The following is a 15,778-nucleotide window of genomic DNA, read 5'->3' as shown; positions in this document are numbered from 1 at the left end:
TTTTGAAACTGGAAAGAAATTACCTGATCTGAATGTTTTTCTTGTATGGAAACTCAGCAGTACACATCTAGGGTGGATGAATGAATTAATGGAATCCATTAATCTTTGGAGGCCTAGTTCTAATATGTGCTCTTAACAATCTCTATCTCATTGTTTAAAGTGATAACCAAAAATCTAAAAATATTAACACTCATTGGTAGGACTTAACACAACTGGTTCCCTGAACTAGCAGTTACTTCACTTGAGGGCTGGAATTCCGTGAACCTTATCTTTGATTTTCAATTATATTGCAACTTTTAGGCCTGCAGTGACATTTTGAGATTTTTCATGCACTTTATGTTCTATTTATAAGTCTGTCTAGGATATCTCATAAATGTAAGCATGTAAATAACTTAGTTATCTGCTGAAGGATTGACAAGCTTGTGAAGTCTGCCTCAAATTAAGGCTACCTCAAACTCTTGCCTTTGTTGAATATTCAGATGAAAACATGATCCAAGCACAAGCTGTAACCAGAATCCATCCCACTGGTAGCTTGAAGGCTTTTTAGAAGCATATGCCACAAAGCGATGGAAGCAAACCATTATTGCTGCTACTGCAAAACCAACTACAAAATTTAGGCAGCAAAATGATGCCACCCAGCAAATCAATTAATTTAGAAGAATGGAAAAGTGAAGCTCTGTTGTCAGTCTAAAAAGTCTAAGAAGTCATCTATGCATGAGAACTTGACTGCAGTAAACTTCTGGCTTGACTGTGGTAGGATGCTGCAGTAAAGTTTGGCACCACCTTACCTGATGCACTCATGTGGCTTGGATAGCGCTGACCCACCAACAGCAGGAAAAATAATGCTGTGCTTGTTGAAAATTAGTGACAAACAGCCCTACCTCATGAACTTTGCAAGATAAGTGGCATTTCTATGGTTTTTGAGAGGCTGGTTCCCTCAGGTCTTCGCAACTTTGGCAGATCTTAGTAATCCATACACCCTGCCTTCTGAGTATCGCATTTCCTGACAAAATCACGTTCCAGAGACAAAGACTTTGAGGAACCAACTCCCAGTCCCACAGAGACTTCAGGCAATACCACAGCACAAACTTAGTGGTATTAAAAGATAGAATGCACGTAGAGCATCTGTAAAGACTTGCCCCTGATCTCTGAACATTTTAAAACAGCAGGTCTGTGCACAGCCAACCAGTGCTGACATCACAGCATTACAATTTCAAGGTTGAAGATGTTTTCACTTTGCCACAAACTTTTACTTGAAGAGGCCACCAAGATGCAAAGCAATGCTACAGATTCTGCTGACAGGACTGGTGATGAATCTCACAGTGTTTTCATCTCAGACAGGCAGACCATTAGAAGACTGTCATTTGTTATTTGTGTACAAAGAAGTAAGTGGATCAGACAAGGTAACATGGATGAAAAATGTGTATGGTTTTCATGTCTAGCTTGGAAAAAAGTTGTCCCTCAGCTTATAGTCACTGATTTATTCAGGCATCACCTTCAATCTGAATTACCATGACACTTCAATTTGAAGGAGGCAAAATGGTTCCAGCTCCATCAAAATGGAGACTAGTGAAATTTCATCCTTCCAGTAGCTTTACAAAGCTCCACTGAAAAAGCCAATCCTACCTACCAATCTTCAATGATGAAGCAACTTGGAGCTTTACTACAATAACCACAGTTTATGGCTTACCAGACACTGTATTCTTGAGATGGGAGTGACAAAGTCACAAATCTGGTGATCTGACAGTCCGTTATTTTCTTTGCAGTGCCTCAGCTGCTGGTTTTCTGGAAGTCAGCTCAGACTGAAAGGTAGCCACTTAGATTGATTGTCTACTGACATTTGAAAATGCTGGTAGGAAGGAAAATTGAAAAACCCCGAACGTGCTATGCACGTATACTCCTAACAAATCCTCATTTATCGGAGACAGAAAAGGGCAAAGTTAAATCTTTTGGCTTCTGTCTGGACAGCTGCAGATCTTTCACATACCTAACTACCCTACTCCTTATCCATCTGCAAGAATACAGATAATGTAATTTACTTGAGAGTTAATTGTTGCTGTGGTTGCTGGTTGGGAGGCTCTGTGAAGTGCGAGCCAGGAAGATGCAGCAAAACTAACAACTACGTGTAAGGGCTGGCAGTGTGTGTGGAACTCTTCTTCCTAGGCACTCCCATTTCTGTTTCTGGTTACGGTTCTGCTTCTTAAAAGTTGGTTTTGTAGTGTGTGATATGAGAGCAGCGCTGGAGAAGATGGATGGAGGGCTTTTTCCTTTATTTTTGGTCTGGGCAAAATGATATAAGGAAGAGCCAGCTGGAGGCACTAGGAAGCCTTTCTTAAAGGCAAACCCGAGGGTTCTACATGGAACTTAGGGGTCATTGCAGGGGGGGATGGAGGGAGGATGCATTTAAACATTTCCAGCTTTAGGTAATGCAGTTTTGGAGGCATGGCTGGGTACTCACTGTCCACAGCCAGAGGGGTATGACTGCAGACAAGAGAAAGTCAGAGGAAAGAGGTATGTGTGCTACACCAGATGCAAGAGACAACAGCTACATGTTACCAGCAATGTAAAGAACTGGATGAACTGAACTGGCAGAAACTTTTAGAGAGTTCTGTGTTCTCCCTCCAAAACTCCCTTGGCCCCATGAGATAACGAGGCTAACCTTTCAAAATAAAGGTATTCTCCAGTTTGTCCTTTCTCACTAGGAGGGTGGGGCAGAAACAAAGTGGAAAGAAGGACTGGCTTCACAGTATGGTAAAGGAAATGCTGAAGATACCTATTATTCATCCAAAAACCAACTGCTTGAAATGGCTGCCATTTCAACAGCCGGATGAAAAAGTCTGATGAAGGCTGGCCTGGAGGTGTTAGAAGTGTGTAAGACCTGAAACCTTCAACCAACATGACAAGAAATGTTCCCGCAGTTTTTCCCATCTGAACTATGGGCCTTCAGGTACACAGCTGTTTGAAAAAAACATAATTTTTGAAGATAGGTATCTCTTGGGCTAAATTATCTCTGTCATGCAGGTAGACAAGGTAAGCTTTCTCAGGACAAAGCCATTTTGAAACAGCATTGCTGAGAAGAAATTAAGGGAACTAAAGAGATGTGACATTGTTACAGATGGGGCATGTATGACAATATTTGATCACAGCTTCAAATTTCATTTCTTCAACAAGTTTAGTAGACTTCCTATAGAGCTAAGGGCTTTCCAACTTGAGCCCCAGATGTTGAAGGACCAGCCAGTGAAGCCATGCTCAAGAAAATATTTTCATGTTACATACTGATCAAGTTCATGTTGAATTATAAGTATTCAGGAAAACAATCCCATGGTAGAAGTGATGATCAGAGAAAAGTGATGACCTAAAAGCTGCATCTGTATTAATAACTTTATCAGGGATAGGGTATGAATCCATAGTGGAAAATGGTTTCCTGGCTCTACTTTGGCTTATGTCAACTAGGGAAGGCACAGGGACAGTTTGGAGATCTACACAGAGGGAAAAGTATCTCCAGTTTCAGAGTCTTGCATACCTCAGGATACTGACACCATGTACTCTATTTATAACCACAGCTGGATGGCTCATGTCAGTGGCTTTGGATTGGTTTCTAATGGATCAGAAGAGAGACAGCTGTTAGCACCTGAAGCCTCCCTGGCAGGGGAAAGCTTACCATGAAAGAAGAAAAGGGATGGTTTCCCCCAAGTCAGTTCCCTTCAATGGAAAGAAAGAAAATCAATAGCAAACTGCTGTTGGCATGATATATGGACAGTGTTAGACATGGCAAAATACCAGCAAAAACGAAGTACTTGCAAGGCTCTGCAGACGCTCTAGAGGAGAGGCCATAACGGTGCATGTCACACAGCTCAGAAAGGCATGTTATACAGACCTGGAGAGCTGGAGAAACAGCTGATAGTCTCCCAGATTTTTAGGCAAGCTGTCCTAAATACAGTTCACAAAATTCTTTAAGCAATCAATCTGCGGAGGGACGCAACACCAAACAAAATTTTCAGAAGTGTGAACAGTCAAATACACTAGCAAGCAGCAGAATGACTCTGAGTCCTGGACGTCCATGAGCTCCAGAGCTGCCAGGTGCTGCATTTGTTTGTTCCTGTTGCACACCATTCACTACAAATCTCAAGCTCCATAGGTAAATGAAATGTTTTCTTACTAGTGATTATCTCATCCAAATATACATAAGCAGCACTGTGCCTCTGGGGCCTGCAAAACAGTTCATTTAACTCAGTAGTAAGGTGAGAACTCCCAGAGAGATCTTGCTAAGCCTCCCTAAGTCTCTAGCTTTATGGAAAACTGTGTATCAATTTCTAAAAATAAAAGGTAGCTTGAGTGACTCTCTGATTCTCAGATGAGAGACAAGTCAGGGAGAATGAACCAGGCCTGTAAAAAAAACCAGTGTAGACAGAATGAAACAGTGGGACAGATGGTTCCCCCATCTTTCATTTACAGATCACGAAGTCCTACAGTGGTCAAGTAAGTTTTTACCATGGAGTTGTTGCGTGTGGGCTCGTCTGCCTGCCAACTGTCATTAAAGAGATGTGGGAGGAACAAACCCCGGTTCCTCATACAAGTCCTAATCTTGTAGAGAATTTGCAATAGAAAATTTCTGCTAAGTGTTTGCGAGAAAGGCAACTTAATAAATAAGTAAGCTAAAAAACTTTTTCACTGAGTGGAAGTAAAGTTCTGTTTTTTTCAAAACAGAGAACAAATTATCTGTCACTTCTAAGGGCTGTTTGCAGCAAGCAGGCAACTTGAGCCTGCGGGTGAGATAGAAAGATGAAGGTCTTCCAAACCTTCAGCAAGAAAGCAGGGTTTTCTCCTGGGTTGTACTTTCTGAATCAGGTAAAACAGCACAGACTTTGTTTAGAAAGTGGAGGGGAAGGCAGGAACCTGATTGAAAAAGCAGAGGTCCAACAGCAAATTAAGCTGCAGGAGTTAGGTCACTGTATTCTGAAATTCTGCAAGCCAATTCCAGCCATGTCTGTATGGGTTAATGGACTGCAGCAGGCACATGATACTGCAGGGGCACAAAGTATCATAGTGGATCTCAGAGCACGTGATGCCTAAGGTATACCAGGGAAGAAAGAGAATTTTGGCACAAGGAGAATGTTAATGACCTAATATGCTGTCCTGGTACAAATACATACTTGTACAGAAAACCAAGTAAAACTTGTATGACACATTTTGGGATACAGAATTCTAATTCTATGCTTAAATAGCTTGTGTTCTAAACCAGTATCAGATGGGTAAAGGGCACAAGGTGTCAGTGTACACAGAATCTTACTAAAGGCTGGTGAGATACCGGCAGTTTTCCCTAAAAGAGGGACCCAGCTTTTAGGAGTTATTTAGGGTCTACCCAATCTCTGGTGTGTCTTTTGGCCAATGTGGAACCAACAATTAAATGCAATTCAGATTGCTTTTTATATACAGCAAGGAACCAGCTGAAAGTGAAACTTAGATATTTAATATTCATACACTGGAGGGAAGAATGTGCATTAGGACTGTCCTCTCATGGGAAAGCAGAAACTGGTAATTCAAAATGTTCAATTATGACAAGGAAAGTAAAGCAGTTTAATAGTTCTCCAAACTAATTTGAAGCTTCTGCACAGAGAGCAAGTTGACAAAAGTCAGTGTTAGATACAGCTAGCGACAAGCAGATTCATAACACACTCCTTGCACAGGAAAGGCAAAGAAAATAGTAATTCAAACAACATCCAAACTCCTGGTCTAGAAATTAATACCTTAGTCCAGCAGTTCTAGCCATGGAAAGGTTCCCTGAAATTAAACTAGGTTAATAAGATTCCTTGCTAGGCACTCAAGTTTCACTTGTGATATGGTCCTGAAGAATTCTAAAGTAGAAACCTGGTGCTGCTGTCAGGTTTTGGAAAAAGGGACTGAGAGAGAAGTTTTTTAAAAATAAGGAATATTTAAGTGAAATATGGATGATCTAAAGGCCCAAGACAATCCATTAATGAGATTAAACACTATCTCCACACATCATTAGTGCACATATACCACAGTAATCATATCAACTGCAATTTTTGTCTTCAGGGACATGTCTTTGAACCTAGCCATTGTGGCTGAGCTGGAACTCAGATCATATGGAAGGTGAAGCATGGGAGTGAGACGTGGTGAAGAATGCAACAGCAACATCAGAGACTGAGAGCAATGGACACAGGAAATCACTTCTTACAAAAATGGGCAAAGTCACACTGAAATACATGGCAAAATTTCACTCCAGGTCGCTGTGAGTCCCCTAGAAAATCTGAAATTATCCAGACTTCTCAATTTTTAACACAAAACAAAAAGTGGAGAAAAGATTATGCTAAGCCAAAATTTTCCCTCTGGCTTCTCTCCAGACCTATTTGTTAACAGTTTGAATGCAAAGTCAGAGGCGTATGTGTTTCATAACAAGTTCCCTGCACACAGGAGTGTACATGCTCAACATCATGTTCCACCTCCACAGCTATGGAAGACTCAGTATATACATAGCTAGGGAAGATTTATCCTCTGGTTCTCCCATGTACAAATAATGCTATTGTCCAGACATACAATGACAAGCAGCACTCTCTGAGAAATATTCAAATTACACATGCTACCTGAGACACTGGGTTTTGACCCTAATTATTTTGTGTTTTTGAACATACAAGTAGTATATTCATTTGTTTAAATAAAGTCATTGGCAGAGGTAATCTGACCCTGTACATTGTCCCAGAAGAGTTTGCAAAGATACCTGGCATTGAGAGCCAGCTGGGATATACCTAAATTTAACAAAAGGAAGAAAGAGAAAAAAAAAGAAGAAGGAAAAAACCCACTTGCTTTCTGAAACCATTTTAAAACCATCTTCATGAGTAAGAAATAATTCCTCAACACAGGGGTGAATTTCCAGAAAGCAAACAGAAATCAAACTGGCACCCAGACAGAACACATAAAGGAACAGAAGAGAGGAGATTATCTGTTCAAGAGAAACCAAATGACGCTAGCTCATCACACAGCGTGAGCTCTGGAAAGATGTCATATTTGTCATAGCTGGGAAATGCTAAAAATATAGGTCCAGATCACTCTCTGCTAGCAGAGCATTGAGAGGTGTCTCTGGATGAGGCTTGTCAGGCTCCCCGCTAGAAGCTCATCACAGTCCTTCAAGGATACAGACAAGGAGGCAGGACTGCAGACAGTCAGATCAGGCCTCACATGCCTCCACAGCGGTTCTCTGCTTCAAAGGTGCTCACAACAATCTGAGCACATACGTTCACACACATAGAAGGCTTCTATACAAACACACTTGGGTGAGAGATAACCTGTCACAGCTGAAGAAGCACATACCTGCACTTGTGGATCCAATTCCTGCTGTAAGCACAGAGCGTGGCATAATCTTTACTGCATACTTGAGGAACTGAGATTTCCCTGTACCTGGGTCTCCAACCAACAGAAGGTGTGATTCACCTTGGAAAACAGTGATATAGGAGTAGACAGTCCATATACAGACAAACATTGACACAAAATGCTCAGAATAAATAATACTTGTCAAATTCACCTAAAATTTAGCACTATATATGCATTAAAATATGTAATTCTGCACTATTTATTAGTGTGCTTAATACATTGTTTAATAAAGTCATCTAGACACAAATATTTACAATTAAGTATTTGTGAAGTGTTTGCAGGTATTTGACACTTCTGTAATATGAGTTCGTATATTTTAGAATGTTCATTTCTCAGACTCAGCTCATTCTTGAATATGAAACAGAAGGATACCAGGTAGAGTTACCATTCCACTATTCAGTTATTTAAATTATTGCAAAATGGACTAATAAAATCAGCAGGCTGTTTTGCTTAAGTAATTCTTTGCCAACAGTTACACAACTTTGTATTTTCACAACAATGAAATTACAGAAGTAAATAATTCAGCTGCTACAATCTCAGTAGTGCTCTAAAATTTTTTCACTGTTTTCTACAAAATCCAACTTCAAATATAAAGTCTATAATTTTTTTAGCTCTTAGAGCATTAAGAAAATGCTGTATTTGCATACAGAGACATACTTTTAAAAATTATTATGATCCGCATTAAGGAAACATTAAGATTCCATCCTTTGATGCCAAATACTGCTGGGAATATTCTACTAGAAATAAATTCAAAATGTCACTTATACAATAAAAAGTGAGATGTTTCAGATAAAACAGCTGCCTTTAATATTCTACCTAATGGAAACCTAAAAGTCTGCTTCTATTGGGTTTTATTTGGGAAAAATTAAAGTAAAAAGAGGAAGTCTAGACACCCACTTTAACTTGTCTGAGATTTTCGAAGAATAGTCAAAATTGATTAAAACTTGTTCTCACTCAAGAAAATGGGATGATTATGCTTCCAAGTTCTTACTGGTTTGATTTTGGAAGGGTAGGGGGGGATGTGGGTGAGGACAGGGATGGGAATGACTGTTACAAAGGATGTGATACTTTTAGAAACAATACAAACCTCTGGTTCGAGTTCCAGCAGCATCAGTCCTCTGCACACCACCAGCAAGCACCATGGCTACAGCCAGCTTCACCAGGTACAATCCAAAAACTTGAGGACATAAGCTAGCCAAAATTTCATTCCTCCCTAAAACAGGAGCAAAAATGGCACTCAGCGGAGTTAAAACTTTGTTTCCCATGGACTCCCATGTAAACGGAAAAATAATTTGGGCAAGAAGAGTAGGGTAGGAAGGAGATTTTAATTTTTTTTTCTTTAAATGGCACCTAGAGTGGTTGTTTGATCCAAACTTCCTTCATGATAGTAGTTAAGTAAGTCACAGTCATAAGCAGCAAAGCCAATGCTATTGCAATTTAAGGAATGAAATGCCATCATGCAAATTCTTTTGTTCCACATTTACAAGTGTAGAAGCTACAAAACCTGAAAGTTTACAGATTTCAAAATGTTCCCTTGAGAACTGGTGTGCTGTACATTTAAGAAAACTTCTAACACTTATTTTGCCTTAAACCTGTGCACACATAGTGTGCTCATTTTCTCATTGTTACCTTCCTTCTCCTTTGATCCCTCTGTGTCACAGATCCCTCTGTGTCTCCTCCTCCCTACTATAGTCTCTTTCCAGCAGCAGAATATTTCAATCTGCTCTGAAAATGCTGATGGTGTGGAAGATATGTAACAGGATTAATTCTGTTCTTTGAGATTGAGACCTCTAGCACATAAGAGGTCTCAGGTTACATGCCATGTGTTACTTCCATTGCTAGGGAATAAAAGAGAGTGACCAATTTTGAGAGCTTAACTTTATGTTTTAAATTTAGATGCAAGTACATGGTACTGGCAAAATACAGGGACCTAATGGATGACTTAAGGTATACATGTTTCGTTTTGAGGTCTTCTGAAGGAATTAACACATCTTTGATCATCCAGAAGTGAAATTTTAACAATGTTGTTCAGCCACACACCGCTTAAGATTTCACTTCACAGTTAGGAGTTAGCATCATCCAGTGACTGACATAAAATGCAGTAGTAGCTCTCATTATCTCTTGAAAAACAGTACAGGTACACAGACATGCTGTGGCCTCAGACTCCTGAGTCAGATTTAATCTTTGCCCTCAATTTCAACTCAGATTCAGAGAAACAGACTGAAACAGACACCTTGGGCAGTCAGGGTCCTTCTAATTTCCACCTCAACTTTCTTGTAGCCACTTCAAATTTATTTATTCAGAATGGGTAATATCAGATAAAATCACATTGCTCTCTGCAGACTTCCAAAATTTGTCCTGAGAATGAAAGATTAAAAGGGACCTTCAAAGAAGATCCTGAGTTACTTTCTGAACAGTTCTAACAAGAGGGATAAGAAATATTCTTATTCCAAATAGCAGAAGGAAGAAATGTTATCATTCCAAACAGCAGGAAGTTGGCAATTAAATTGGCTTTCCAGGAAATGCAGTTCTGAAGAATCTTTAACACTGACAGGATCTACACTTTCTAATTGTGAGCAGGTTCATTTGAGGGAGGTTCCCACCTGCTTTTCTTTCTGTTTGTCTTTAAAGAAGAAAGCCTAAGCCTTTTGCAGGGTTTTACAAAACAGACTGTCAGCCTAATAAAGTTCAGTGGTGGAGACCCTAAAGAGTCCACTGAGCTTCTGCAGAGTTGAGGAGAAGGCACTCAGATTATGGAGAGGGACAGAGTTCCAGACAGAACTACTGGTAATTCCAAGTTGGCTGACTGTGGACCACGTTAAGTTTAGGACCCAGCATACTGAACACTGACTCTTCTGGAAGCCATTGTGAATTGGAAGGCTCCCCTGCACCTAACTCAAGGACCTGGGCATCCCAGAGTTATGTTAAAGATGGGATGTGCTAATCCCTATGGTAAAGATGCAGAGCTTAATTTGGAATGCAGACAGTGTGTCAACTCTCTCACCCCAGAGGCAACAGCTGTGCTGACTAAAGGCAGATCTGATCCACACTATTTTTTCTGAGAAGTATGCTTCTTCTTTCTTGATTATAAAACATTTTTCTTTTTTTTTCTCTTACACTTACATTCCTTTTCATTTCTTGTTAATAAATGTTCCAAAAAAGACTTGAATAGAAAGCTCAGAGGATGAAGATCAACGCAGTAGGCTTGGTACTTCCTTCCACCCCCACCCCAGTAATATTAAAGTAAGAATTTTGTATTCTTGTAGTGAAAAAATATATTCTTGATGAATGGGCAGTGAGATAGGATAATGGGGGGAAAACCAGTAACTGTATTTTCACTCCTGATTTCATCTCTATCCAATCAAGTGTCCTACCTAAAAGCTTTCAACCACTAACCTGCTAAGGGATCATTCCTATGCCTTTCCCAGAAGTCTTCGAATTCCTTGCGAACTTCTTCATCAATTACAACCCCTGCTAGCTGCTCATTGTTCACTTTAACATAGTTGGCTTTTAAAACAAGCTCCAAGTCACAGCGTGCACCCTCGTGGAAAGGTTTCCACCTCTGCATTACCACTCCATACACTGTGATGTCATCTCCTAGAGGTAACAACAAAAATTAGTAAAATAACAAAAAAAACTTGAAACATGTAGACACTTCAGCTAGCTGTAAGCAGAGTAATGTGATCTAGGTCCTGTGTTACAGTTAACAAGGTTAAAAAAAAAATCTAACAACAAAAAGCAAAACCTCCTGCACTTACTGGAAGTCTAAAACAAAGATAAAATAGGTTGCTTAAATGTCTGGTAGGAAGTTGTTATGTCTTTCCACTTCTGTTTAAGGGAGGTGAATTCTTAAAAATATACCTCTGCTTGTTTCGGTTTTTAGAAGGGAAGAATTCCTGGTAAACTGTAGAAGCTCTTTCAATTAGATTGACTATACAAAAAAAAAAAAATAGTCAAAACTTATTTGGCTTCTGGTAACCTTTGTGAAGAATGAACCCCAGAATCACTTGTTAACATTCTGAGTAGAGCATTCTTCTGAGAAAGTACAACCACAAATTAATTTCTTGTCGAAATGTGCCTATCTGAGAATTTTTAGTCCACTCTCCATTCATCCTCCTGCCAATGAGCTTCTTCTTTGAATGCCAAGTAGCTTTCTACCTGCAGTACTCCTTAGAGAGGTCAGGTTTCCTGGCTCTCCAAACCTATGGAGGGGCATCTCACGCTGTGTGACCCAATCTCCTGGGGAGGTTTGGTGTTCTACACTAACAAGGTTTAATGTATTTTCTGTATGTCACAACACATTACTTATTGATGCTGATCTGTGAAACAGTCAAGATGTAAGCTGACATGGGGGGTGCATGACATTTTCTGGAATGGTCATCAGCTGTCATGCTAACATGCAGCCTGGAACAGCACAGTGACAGACAAACACACCTCATTTGAGGAGCCCCCAGCACTGACAGCCACCTGACAGAGATTCATCTCAAATGGAAAACTAAAAATGCTTGTGGGTACAGACATAGGTAATTTATGCTATATCCTCACCAGACTTGCAACTGTCCACCAAGTCATCTTCCAGAACAACCACCATGCAACGAGGGATGCTTCCAACAGACAGCCTCTGAACCTAGGGGATGGGAAGGAAAAGCACTTCTTAAGAACTGCACCTTTCAAAAGCCTTTAATTTACAGCTGCTCTGGCCTGTGGTCCCTTCCTGGAACTGAAGTCAGTTCTTGCTTTTTACCACAAAACTTACAGTAAGGATGCCAATGCTGCCCTGAACTTAACAATGAAAGTTTAATGCTGATATTAAAGGAAATGGGATTGGCAGGGATTAAATTAGCAGAAGGTGCTCAGTGCTGGGAGATCTTGTGTGATTTCAATATCTCGCTGAAGAAAGCAAAGCTCACTAAAAGAGGTCATTTGAAAGACCAATCTTTTTTTTTATTATAGTTTGAGTTATTACTAGGTACTTCTTCGATATGTAAAGTTGGCTTTGGGTACTGAAGCATGTGCATGGGTTAGATAACGCTTCACTGAAGTAGTTACTGAGTGAATATTCTCTGTATTTTTCTGGTATTTAACCATGACTTGACAGTCTGAGATTAAGTTTAAGTGTCAAGGATTAAATCAAAAACAGGAAAACTCAAATATATATCGACAAATGTGCCAGTAACTCCTGTAATTCTTTTTCTTTTCTCCAGGGCAAAGCCTGTGCAATCTTGTCACAGTCCATTTTCAACAAGCAATCTTTCCATTTACACTTAGAGCTTGCAATAGTTTTGAGAGTATCCACTGCACAAGAACAACAGTCAGAACTACCTTTTCATTCTGCAGCCCAGGTCATATATGCCAGAATTCTAAACGTATTCACTCTCTGGTGCCTAGGAAGGTTAATTCACCCTTGTGTATTATCTAAATGGCCACAGGCAGTTCACATCACTGTCAGTACTGATGGCACATGCACAGTAATTTGCAGAGCTCAGTAAGAAACACAAGGGAAATGCACTTCTAGTTTAACTTTACTGTTTTTAACCAAAACATGTTGCTGAAAATCCTTCCTACCAGCGAGATCTGTGTGTTACACAGCATAACAAAATCTAAGTTATAGACATTTCCTATATGTCAGAAACACTCATTATGTGTTCATGCAATATAGGGCTTATTTCCTAGAAAGTTTATTCCCTTGTTTTGGTATTCTGAACTTTTAAGACCTTAATTTCTAACTTCACACATTTCTCCTCCTCCTTGTCTGTACTTCCACCCAGGGGTACCATCAGAAACCAAATGCAAATTATGGCTGCAGGTTCTGTAAGGATCACATATGCAGTAATTGTTGAGTTCAATATTGGCTGAAGGGAAGAACATTTGCAGACCCCATGTATTGACCACACTGCATAGCTACAGCTGGCCCTGGCCAACACTGGGCTAGCTTTAGTCCTCAGAACCAGTGTTGAACATCAGCATCATGCACAGCAAGTGCTTAGAGAAAAAATGCACACTTGGTGTTACAGGGATTCAACGTGGAAGGGAATTTCATCTATGGAAATTTCATCTATTCACTGACTACTGGTGTTTTGTACAATATCAAATGGAATTATCCAGTAACAGAAGTATGGTCTACATGCTGGCTTATTTTTAACTCTTTGACAGGAAATCTCTGACCAATGGGTTACCTGGCTCCTTTCAGTCGTCTCAGGCATTTGTTTTAAACAACAGTAGACATCTATACTTTCATACCTTCCCCTTTTTTCAATGTTTTTTTTTTTCCCTTACCTGTTCCTGAATTTTGATTTCTTGATAGTCCCTGCAGCAGGTAGGAGAAGAGTTTGTTCCAGAGAGACACATGAACTTGGTTGAGTTGCAGCCTTCTTCATTGAGACAGGCTGCTGGACGACAGAAGGCGTAGTACTGCTCGAAGTCAGCCTTGACAGCAAACACGTGCTTGCACTTGTTACAGATGTAACTCCGCTCAAACTCCAAAACCTTCACCGAACTGGTGCGTATGACAGTCCCAGTAACAGACAAAAAGTGCCCCACGTCCTTGGATTTAGGAATGTGCTCTCGAGTCAGCTCTGGGCAAACAGGCAAACCTGTTAGACAGAAATATGTGCAGCATAAGGCTGTGCTTATCAAACAAGGACTTACAATGCAGTTAAACAGAAAACACGCCAGACATATAAACAGTAGCCACTGTTATTAGTGTTTCATAAACATGATTCAACTACTCATCTGTTGTACCATAAATCTGATTCACTGTCCTCAGATGGTGAAAATCATCAGACACTGAGCACTAGCTGAAAATGCTGCCAGTTTACTCTCCCACTCTTGCCAAGGGGTGAATAGTCATGAACAGCTTCCATTCATGGAAACAGATCCTGATGTTCTCATATCTGTATTAATTCAGATGTTCCTTTTGCAGATGCCATTTATTCTACAACAGGTTTATCTGAATGACAAATTTTTAGTTATGCTACTTAATTGTGGTCCAGTGTTATTCCCACAGTTAAAGAGGTGTAGCTCCTAATATTGTGTGAATTCTCAAGTCTAGGCAAACTTACAGTTGGAGAGCATTTGACCTTAAATCCACATTGGATACCAGTAAACCTTGAGCTCAAGGAAGATAGCATAAAAAGAATGCAAAGGGGTTATGAACACAGGCGAAGCAAAATCACTTGTATATTCAAATCCATAGTGACAGGACACTTTCCACTTGCTCTCCCTTAATTCCACCCCAGCAGCCAGTTCAGTCATGTGGTGATCAGGCTCCAGAGCTCACCCATCACTTGGCACCAGAATGGCTGAAATCCTCAGGAAGATTAATCTCAACAACCTACAAAGTCCTTACAAAGGTAAATGGTCTTGAAATGCTCACCTGAGCAAAATATTGCCTACTCAGAAATTAGTAATGAACCACAAGATATGAATAATTATAAACTTAATTTCTTATCTTCCAAAATATTTTGGAATTATTTTCTACAGAGATGTAAAACTACAAATCTGCTAGGAAATAATGTTTCTAAGAGGACTGAAACTATTTGTGCATTTAGGGCAAATATTCTCAGTGACTTTGGCTGGGGAAAAGAAAAGTCATATTTATTTCAGTGTTTTCAACCCCGAATTCCTTATTTCAGACATGCAGAAACATTCTAGTTTGATGTTTTTAAGCAACGCTTGACTTTCTGCTTTTGTTCAAATCAAATAATTTAAACTATTGAACTAATTTTAAAAGGTAAGAGAATAAAGTAGAAAAAGTAGGACTAAATAATCAGGAGGAAGTATTTTGTAAAACTGCAAACATTTTTTTTCTGTTTGACTCTAATAAAGTTATTTAAATGTTCTACCCAGCCTGCTGAAAATTTCATTCTACCACAGATTTGCATTTCTAGTCAGTTCAGGAGAAAATAAAAATCCGTTATTTCTCCACCTGTTTTGGTTTTTTTTTTCTTAGTTCAGTATTGCTGCCCCTGAAAAAGCTTTGCAAAATGCATCACATCTTACACTAGAGAGAGCTGCAGCACTGTTGTCAGGATATATGATGATCATCTCTGTGAATTTTGAAGAGACAAGAGTGTAAATGTGACAAAAAGAGCCTTCATTCTGATCATACTGGACTTCTTGACAAATTCTTTAATTGAGCTTCTGCCTCTCTGAATCAACTTTACTTTAGTCACAAAAAAGATATTAAAAAATATCAGAAGCAGCTTGGACTTCAGTAACAACTACAGTGGTGCTCAGGCTAATGACAAACAAGGAAAAATTATTTAATGGATTTGTAGCAAAAAGTAGAAGCTATACAATCAAATTCCTACAATGCTGAAATTCAGATAAAGAACTTTTACTTTCTTCAGTGAACTCAGGGTAATCATCCATTATTAATTACTGCATA

General features: G+C 39.6%; 1 protein-coding gene across 1 annotated transcript in view; it reads right to left on the bottom strand.

The window, feature by feature from the left end:
• Positions 1-15,778, bottom strand: part of MCM9 (minichromosome maintenance 9 homologous recombination repair factor) — a 48,085-nt gene that overhangs the window by 29,422 nt on the left and 2,885 nt on the right. Inside the window, exons 2-6 of the mRNA XM_030944909.1 lie at positions 13,666-13,982; positions 11,935-12,016; positions 10,786-10,986; positions 8,477-8,602; positions 7,330-7,449 (exon numbers count right to left, since the gene is read on the bottom strand). Of these exons, the coding sequence (XP_030800769.1) occupies positions 7,330-7,449; positions 8,477-8,602; positions 10,786-10,986; positions 11,935-12,016; positions 13,666-13,982 (846 nt within the window). The remainder of the gene's footprint in view (positions 1-7,329; positions 7,450-8,476; positions 8,603-10,785; positions 10,987-11,934; positions 12,017-13,665; positions 13,983-15,778) is intronic.

The sequence above is a fragment of the Camarhynchus parvulus genome, chromosome 3, assembly GCF_901933205.1.
Source record: "Camarhynchus parvulus chromosome 3, STF_HiC, whole genome shotgun sequence".
NCBI lineage: Eukaryota > Metazoa > Chordata > Aves > Passeriformes > Thraupidae > Camarhynchus > Camarhynchus parvulus.
Note: the sequence above shows the minus strand (reverse complement) of the source record. Positions and strands in the feature narration are given on the sequence as shown.